General features: G+C 41.1%; 1 protein-coding gene across 1 annotated transcript; it reads right to left on the bottom strand.

Moving 5' to 3' along the window:
• Window positions 1-2,446: 2,446 nt before the first annotated feature.
• Window positions 2,447-4,721, bottom strand: LOC123133868 (MADS-box transcription factor 16). The gene is made up of 7 exons (XM_044553260.1): window positions 4,413-4,721; window positions 4,108-4,174; window positions 3,938-3,999; window positions 3,700-3,799; window positions 3,408-3,449; window positions 2,767-2,811; window positions 2,447-2,682 (listed from the first exon to the last, which is right to left on the bottom strand). Exons 1-7 carry the CDS (start codon window positions 4,601-4,603, stop codon window positions 2,494-2,496), a joined length of 696 nt encoding a protein of 231 aa, XP_044409195.1. The 5' UTR covers window positions 4,604-4,721; the 3' UTR covers window positions 2,447-2,493.
• Between the last annotated feature and the right edge of the window lie 4,391 nt (window positions 4,722-9,112).

Raw genomic sequence — 9,112 nt, 5'->3', positions numbered from 1 at the left:
GGGGTATTATCATATTGTTCTTGTACCGCTCCTCCAGTCGTCCTCTACCTACCTTTCTGGAAACACTCTCTGTGAGAGATGTAATAGGGCAGTAGTTTAAACCCTTGCGCGTGTGTTCTGTGGCAGCTACTGTGGTTGTCGTTGAGAGCTGTTTAACAGTCTGGTCCTATCGTGGTTGCCTTGGCTTTAATAAAAGTTGGGGCGGGGGTAACCCCTTTCTTTTCAAAAAAAAAAGTGTGAAAAGACAAAAGAAAAAAACGGGCGTGCGTGTTGGTTGGTCTCCTCTCTTGCAGGTGTGTGTTGCTGCACGAGAGCGGTAGCATGGATGGCTTTGAATCTCCGGCTAGGGTGGATCAGCAAGTCACTTGATGACTTGACAACTAGTGGAGCGCTTGCTGGTTGAGTGCTGCGACCAGCCTGTAGACGGAACATGGTGGCCTCTGGTGTTCGATTTTACTAGGAAACCGGGCGAGACGACCTGATGGAGCGAGACTGATTGGACGCTCCTCGTGACCGAACGAACAACCCGACGGATCGAGACCGAGTGGCCGTCCAGCATGGTAGCCATCTCTCTGCCTGCCTGCTGGTCTCGTAGTCGTAGGTGTAGCCTTCCCTTCCCTTGCCGATCCGATCGACGTGTCACGGATAAGGTAATGCGGTGTCACACGTCGCAACCCACTCCTCTCGTTGCAACACGAGATGCACGAGCTGAATGGAGAGGGAGAGACCTGGCGGCCTTGAGCCCCATTTGAATGACAGAGTTTGTGAGCGTCACCTCGTCGTGCTGTGAGGGTGAACTTGCAACGGTCCTAGGCAACTCGCGCGCCGTTCATTTAATGTGCATTTGTTTGTACCCATGCTTCGCATGCAGCTTGTAGTACTTCATTTATTAAAGGTTTATCATTTGCTCTACCAGTACACTCTACTTCATTTATACCACGCCTACAGGATGAATGTTCTCTGTTCAGGTGGTGGTGAGAGTTAATGAAGATGGAGCACACAGGACGGGCTAGCTATGGCAACAAATTGGGCAAAATTAAGAAAGCTTTATTGCTTGTACAGACTCCCCAGCAGCTTCTACTTTTTCCTAAAAGTGCCCATGCTATCACATGGAATAATACGATGGTTTTAGACATAAGCTAAGTGCACATTTGTACAGCCGTCTTAACACCAGCACTACGTAGTTTATTTTGTAACCCTGAACGACATCATTATTGGTTAGAAATTGACAGGCAACTGTTACAAGAACGACCATCGTGGAAACTGCAAGAGAGAGTAGACCATGCATGCATGCACGACAGACGCAGATATACACTGCAAGTCCGTGCAGAAAGACAAATACGCGATGCTGGCCGCGGCACGGGTGATGTTGCAAGGCTGCTTGAACAGCTAATGCAGGCTATGGACCAGAGCCAGACCAGCTGCATGTCAACTTTTCAGAGGTTTTTCATTTTCATATAAGAGGCAAATGTTTGACCTACGCTCTTGCTTGCTTGCCTCCCTTGATGGCTAGTAGTACAGACCGGCTCACACGGCTTCTACGTAGTACTACCAGATACTCCGTTGGTTCAAGCATGCATGCGGCCGGGCTCCTGCACAGGAGATGCCGCCGTTGGTTCAAGCTCTGGCAGCTGGATGCATGCATGGCTGGCCCATCAGCTAGCATGGTATACGTGCCAACTTTTGGGGTTTCGTGGTCTTTCACGGAAGAGGCAACTGTTTGACATGCCTCCTTTGGTTGCCTCCTTTGATGGCTACCACAGAAATGGAGCTGGTGGTGCATGCTCATCTTATGGTAATGCCGGCGATGCAAAATAGAGAAGCAAGCACCGGAGTCTTTTCTACTTCCGGTCCACGGACCTGCCGAGGGCTAGAGCTCAACAAGACGATACCGTACGTCCTCTCTCACGAAAAACACAAGCACAAGACGACACGCTATATTTGTACGAACACATCACAGATTGTGCAAGCTATAGACCTAGACAGATAGCATGGAAATTGCAAGAGAGAGAGAGAGAGAGAGAGAGAGAGAGAGAGAGACAACGAGTTGTAATGTGTCGACAATGGACTTGCATTGCTGCCTTGGCCTCCGTGTTGATGTTGTCGCACCAACCAAACGAAGGAAGGGGAAGAGCAGGCATGGCAAGAGCAAGTTTCGATTTGACCGTGCGACGCTACCACGACCAAGAGCATGCATGCACGTCTGACTGACTACTCCATAAAATTGCTAATCTGTGCCTGTCTTGCATATTCCCACACCGTACCATAAATGCTCACATGCTCCCAACATTCAAAAACCAAATTTCAGTGTTCCAGAAAAATCTGGACTGAATTTTTTTCAATGTTCACACAACATGTTTCTACAATCTCCAAAATTTTCAAACCAAAACTCGAAACACACATGTAACTCACACAGAGATTTTTCTTTTGTTGTAGTAGTTATTACTTGATCGATCACTTGATATATAAGCCAGGAGCGACTGGCATGACCGATTAACCGAAGAGCGGGCAGTGGGAGCTGCCGTAGGCCATGCCGTGCAGATCGAGCTGGCTGGACACCGCGTGGAAGGCGTACATGTCCGCCTCCGAGCCGTCGCCGCCCATCTCCACCGCCGCCACGCCGTCCCACCCGCCCATCACCGGGTTGTCCATGAACCCGAACGCCGGGTCCTCGCGCATGCTCTGCATACATGGTACACATGATCGTCAGCTCGGATTCATGCATGATCGTTGCTATAGAGATAGCTAGGGAGCGAGAGAGCTCACCAGCTCCTGCTTCAGTTTCTTGTACACCTCCTCGGAGTGCTTCACCTGCACATATGGATTTCAAGAGCAAAATCATGTATTATTAGTACACGAATGCAACAAGCTTCGGAGTCAGATTGTACACCAGGAGGCACCGAATGACAAAAGCCAGATTCTACATATAAATAGACTTGCTACACTCTTGCAAATGGCACAAATGCCAAATACACACGTGTTGACATGCTCTTTTGTTGCTTGTCTAACTGCATTGTCATTGAGAAACCTTTCAAGCAAAAAGATGCGTTCAGAATGAAATTTTCGGGAAAAACTCATCCTGTTCTCCATGCATGCATGATGCAGCTCATGAAGTGCAGTTAATGTTCATACATATCTACACAGACTATATACAATGTGACCAAATGACGACACAATACAAAGATCTGGTGAAAACATGGTTTTTGAACAGTGACATGGAGAACTAAGTTCAACTAACCAAACAAAGAAACTGTAACAAGTGTCTGCTGACACAAGGCAAGGTAAACGAATTGGGGGAATAAAGATCTACTTTTCTGGCACCAAAACGGCTATGTACACAAAATTGGGCAATTCCTGAAATAAACTAGTCCAATCCATAGAGAAGAACTGTTTAGAAAAGTTCTCACCTTCTTCTTGTAGGTTTCAGTCTGCCTGGTGATCACATGATACTGCTTGATGAAAACGAAAAAATAACAGAAAGCAGAAGATTAGCTAAGCTGTTATGTTGTTAAAGCAGGAAGCAATACATGCATGTACATGAGATGAAATTAAACAAGAAAACCCCAACGAATTCTTCAGAACTATAAATCAATCAATCACTTCTTAAGTCTCTATTGTCAGAGATGGAGAACTCGAATATAGATACACCAAAGAGTTGTCGAGGCCTGAATCAGTTAATGAGCACGATCGGGTTTGTACCTTCCTCTGGCGAACCACCTCGAGAGCGGCGCCGACATTTTGCTCGAGCCCGCGCAGCTCCTGGAACTCCAGCGCGTCCAGATCCTCACCCATCCTTTGCCTGCGATCCATATACGAACAAGCAGCATGTTAATTCAAGTCGATCTCGACATCAAACCCGTCTAGCCAGCTTGCTGGAGATTCCCCATGAAAGAATCAAGAATGGTTCAGAAATAAATTAAGAAGGAAAGTGATTGACCTGATCTCGGTGCGCAGGTTCCGGTTGATGTCCTTGAGCTGGCTCAGGGTGCGCTGCATATTCTGCGATGATTTTAAACCGAGAAAAATCAGCCAAATCGAAGAACGGAGTAAGTGTTACAGCTAAAGAAAAGGATGGGATGGAGTCAAGATAGAGAAGCAGCAACCAACCTCATACTGCTCGGTCCACAGGCTGGTCCCGGTGGCCTGCTGGTAGCGGTCGAAGACCCCCTTGATGCTGCAAGTAGCATCGGATGAAGAGGAACAATACGAAGCTGCCTCAGACTCAGAGAGGTGATCAAGCAAGCAACTACTCCCTCCGTTCCGAATTACTTGTCTTAAATTTGTCTAGATACGGATGTATCTATCACTAAAATAAGTCTAGATACATCTGTATCTAGACAAATCCAAAACAAGTAATTCGGAACGGAGGGAGTAGGTGGTGATGTTAACCAAGCAGTTGGTTGTGTACCTACTCGGCGCCGTCGCTGCAGAAGTGGTGGTGCTTGCCGGAGGAGGAGAGCACGATGACGGCGACCTGGGCGTCGCAGAGCACGGCGAGCTCCCGCGCCTTCTTCATGATCCCCGACCGCCGCTTGGAGTAGCACACCTGCCTGCTGGTCGCGTCGTCGATCCGCTTTATCTCGAACTTCCCCAGCCGCCCCATCTCGACCGAGCGATCCAGCAATCGCGCGCGCGCAGGCCGCCGCGCGCGGGCTAGCTGGGTGAAGTCGACCCGCGCAACGTACGACGGGGAGAAGAGAAAGAGATCGGCTGGCTAGCTTCTTCTTCTTCTTCTTCAGCTGGCTGGGTTTGGTAGAGGAGAATGGTGGTGTCGAGTGTACCGTGTACTCTGTCTCTTGTGACTCTGTGTGCGCGTTTTGGGGAGGTGAGCAGGAGCGCTGCTTGTTGTGCAAGTCCACACGCACAAAAGCCAAATTAATATTTGCATTGTCTGCACGAGATGGGTGTTGAGCAGCTGCAGATTGGAGATCAGCTGCGTGTCACAGACGAGGCAACGAACGCTCTTGTTTGCCCGTGCGTTCAGGCTTGGAGCTCCAGCAGGAGGATGCATGCATGCATGGCTGGCCTATCACCATCACCTAGCTGCTCCATGCATGCGCGTCAACTTTTGGTGGTTCGTTTTTGAGTCAATTACACCAGAGGTGCTAAAACTTGGCCTGAAAAATCACTTTAGTGCCAAAACTTGCGACATACATTGAACTGGTGCTACAACTTATTTTTGGCATGCATATACGGTGCAAATTGCATTTGTAGATGGATACGGAGCTGACTAGGCGCGCCACGTGGCATATATAGGGCGTGTGTCCTGTTATTTTATGGAAAACCCCTCAGAACTATATTTTTCAAAAAAAAATTGTGGGCAACAGGATATGAACCCCTGATCTGCAAGGTGGAGGCGCTCATGCCTAACAAATGCACCCAGAACAGTTTTCTGTTATATTTGCAAATGTACTTTATATATCGAGGCACACTTAAGCTAGCTGGAGACCCTAAACCATTTTGCAGTGTTATATTTTTAACAACTAAACTATATGTAAATTCTAATCTTGTTTACTAATATGTAAATCATAATCATGTGTCATGCCTTAAGATTTTTTTTAAATCTATATATTTTAATAAATGCTTACATAAGTTTAAAATGTTCACAGTTTTTTTAGAAACAAATCTTCAGAGTTTTACCAAAATATTAATGTAGTATATAAAACTGTTCATGCTTTAATAAATTTTCTATATATTTTAATAAATGCTTATATAAGTTTATAAATCTTCACAGTTTTAATGAAACACCCATGTAGTCTATAAAAGTGTGCATGTTTTAAGAAACATATATTCATATAATGTAAAAATCGTTGCCTAGGATTCAAACCAGTGACATGTAGTCATCAGGTGCGCGTAGCCACCACCCCACCCTTTTTCTTCAGAAATTTATGAAATATATGTAAATTATAATCTTATATTATAAATAATATATATATATAGACACACACATAATAATATTACATTATAAAAATATTCATGTATTATTTTAAAAATTATCCATATGGTTAAATTGTAAATTATAAAATTATGCACGTAATAATTTTCATATTCAATAAAAATATCAAAGTATTTTTTGTTTTTCTATATATTTAAATAAATGATAACATATATTTAAATTTGCATGCCTTTAATAAAATAGTTATGTATTATAAAAGTGTTCATTTTTATTTTGCAGTTTATTTTGTTTATAATGCACAATTATAATTTGCGTATAATTTATAATTTTTATAACAAATAACAGTGCAAAATGGTCAGTAGGGTGTCGATCCTGCTTAAGGTGTACCGAATATATAGAATGTGTATCCGTTTAGTACGAAAAACGGTTTTTGGTCCATTAGTTAGGCAGATGGGCACCCATGCTGCAGATCACGAGTTCAAAATCCATCAGCCACCATTTTTGCACATATTTGCTCGCTGACAGATGGGACCGACATGTGGCAGTGGCCTTTTTGTGAAAAAAATAATTTCGATGGGATTTCACAAAATAACAGGCCACAAGCCCTATCTATACCATTTAATGGCTAACAGTGAGTCCCATGTCACATGGCACGTCTAGTCAGCATTGTGTCTGTATACAAATGCGATTTGCACCGTATATGCACGTCAAAGCCAAGTTATAGCACTAGTTCAATGTATGCCGTAAGTTTTAGCACTAAAGTGATTTTTCACGCCAAGTTTTAGCACCAGTGGTGTAATTGACTCTTCGTTTTTCATGGAAGGGGCGACTGTTTGACGTGCGTTTTAGCTTGCCTCCTTTGATATATATAATAATAGTAATGGCACTTTAGCTACATGTAAGTCGCCTGAAAAATGAATTTTGATCAGTCAATTTTTGAGCCATTGGTTTCTGCTTCAGAATTCGTGCTACTTGTTTTTTTCCCTGTTGTGTATGTTGTCTTGTTTTGGGCTCTATTTTCAACTGGCCACTGTTTTGGGTCAGTCAAATCCTAATTAAGCTGAATCCCATTTCCTGTTCTTATAGGCCCATGATGCTCCTATTTTTCTTCTGTTTGTATGCCTTTTTCTTCTTCTTCTCTTTTTTCTTTTCTTAGTCGGTTACTATGGGTATTTTTGGGATCCTGGGTTAGTGTAAAATGTGTACACGCAAATACTATATAACATAGCATAAATTATATTAGAGTTTATTTCTTACATACTAAATATGTGCAAAGTTGTGTGCAAATTTTTTAAGCTTATTTTTCTTTTATTCTTAAATGAAAAACTTCATTATTTTTTAATATGTTACAGTTTTATTTCATTTCCTTTCGTCTCTGAGGTTGATACTAATGTCATTATATCATTCGTTCTTAAGAAACATCTTTTTTTTCTTGAATTACCACCATTATATGCTCACTCTTGCACATACTATAGAAAAGCATAATTTTTGTGTAAAGTTTATGCAATTTTTTTCATTGTGTGCTTCTTTCATTTTTCTTTCTTCTAAAAGGGCAATACCAATGCCACTAATTCATTCTTCCTTCGGAAAATCTATTTTTTGTTTTGTTTTTTTTTTGTTTTATTTTCTTTTTTGATAGATAATACTAATGCCACTAAATTCATTCCTTATTAGGAAAATTTATTTTTGGAAATTCCACTATTATATGCTTATTATTGTATATTATAAAAGGCACAATTTCAGTGTAAATCATGTGTAAATTTTGATATTTTTTATTTGTTTCTTGTGAAAGGGTAATACCAATGCCACAAATTCATTCATCCTTTTAAAACTTCATTATTGTGTGTCTTTTCCGCTTTCTTTGTTCTTTAAGGGTAATACCAATCCCACTAAATTCTTTCCTTCTTAGGGAACATCATTCATTATGAAATTTCACTATGTTATGCTTATTCTTCCATATTATAAAAAGTGCAATTTTTGTGTAAGTTGTGGGCAAATTTTGTCTTTTTAAATTATTTCCCTTACTTTTGGAAGGGAAATACTAATGCCACAAAAATTCATTTTTTTTTTATAAAATTCCATTTCTTGATTTTTTTTGTGTCAATTCCTTTTTTATAGATAATGCTAATGCCATTAAATTAATTTCTTCTTAGGAAGATTCATTTTTTGAAGTTCCACCATTATATACATATTGTTGCATATTATAAAAAAGTGCAATTTCTGTGTAAACTTTAGTATATTTTTTCTTCTAAAAGGGTAATACCATTGCCAGAAATTCATTCTTCATTAGAAAAACTTCATTATTTTCTTTTTATTTTTCTTTTTTAAGGGTAATACCAATACCACTAAATTATTTCCTTCTTATGGAACTTCATTATTTCAAAACTCCACTATGTTATGCTTATTCTTGTGTAGTATAAAAAGTGCATTTTCTATGTAAGTTGTGTGCAAATTTTGTCTTATTCTTTTTTTTCTCTTTCTTTTGGAAGGGAAATACTAATGCCACAATTCTTCCTTAGAAAACTTTTTTTATTTTATTCTTTATGCTTTTGTTTCATTTTCTTTGTTTTTAAGGGTAATACCCATGCCACTAAATTCCATTGTTTGTATGCCTGCATAAAACGTGATATTATAAGAATAATTAGGAAATACTTTGCTATCCAAGATAGCCTTAGTTATATGTGATTTCGAATTTATCCTACATGCATTATTAGCTAATACTCCCTCAACATTTATTTTAGGACTGGGGGAGTAACATGTACGTACATAGCTTAGACAAGAACTCACACGTATTAGAAAGCTAATACGAATCCGTACATATTTGAAAAGAATATCATTAACCTTTCCAGCGTCCGCACGTATGCATTGACAGAGACTGGGTAATGATGATAAATACTAGTGCAGAATCGGTCTTTAGTGCCGGTTCGTAACGGGCTTTAGTGCCGGTTCGCCAACCGGCACTAAAGAGTGGGGACTATAGGTCCTCGGCCTTTAGTACCGGTTCGTCACGAACCGGCGCTAAAGTGCCACCACGTGGCACGAGCCAGGCCCGTTTGCATGGAGGGCATTAGTACCGGTTGGTAACATCAACCGGTACTAAATGTTTGGGTGTTTTTCTTTTAATTTTTGCTTTAATTTTGTGTTTTTAATTTGGCTTTATTTTTCATTTAATTCTTTTTTGTTTGCTGGTATTTCACGATACTACAAATTGTACAC

The sequence above is a fragment of the Triticum aestivum genome, chromosome 6B, assembly GCF_018294505.1.
Source record: "Triticum aestivum cultivar Chinese Spring chromosome 6B, IWGSC CS RefSeq v2.1, whole genome shotgun sequence".
NCBI lineage: Eukaryota > Viridiplantae > Streptophyta > Magnoliopsida > Poales > Poaceae > Triticum > Triticum aestivum.
Note: the sequence above shows the minus strand (reverse complement) of the source record. Positions and strands in the feature narration are given on the sequence as shown.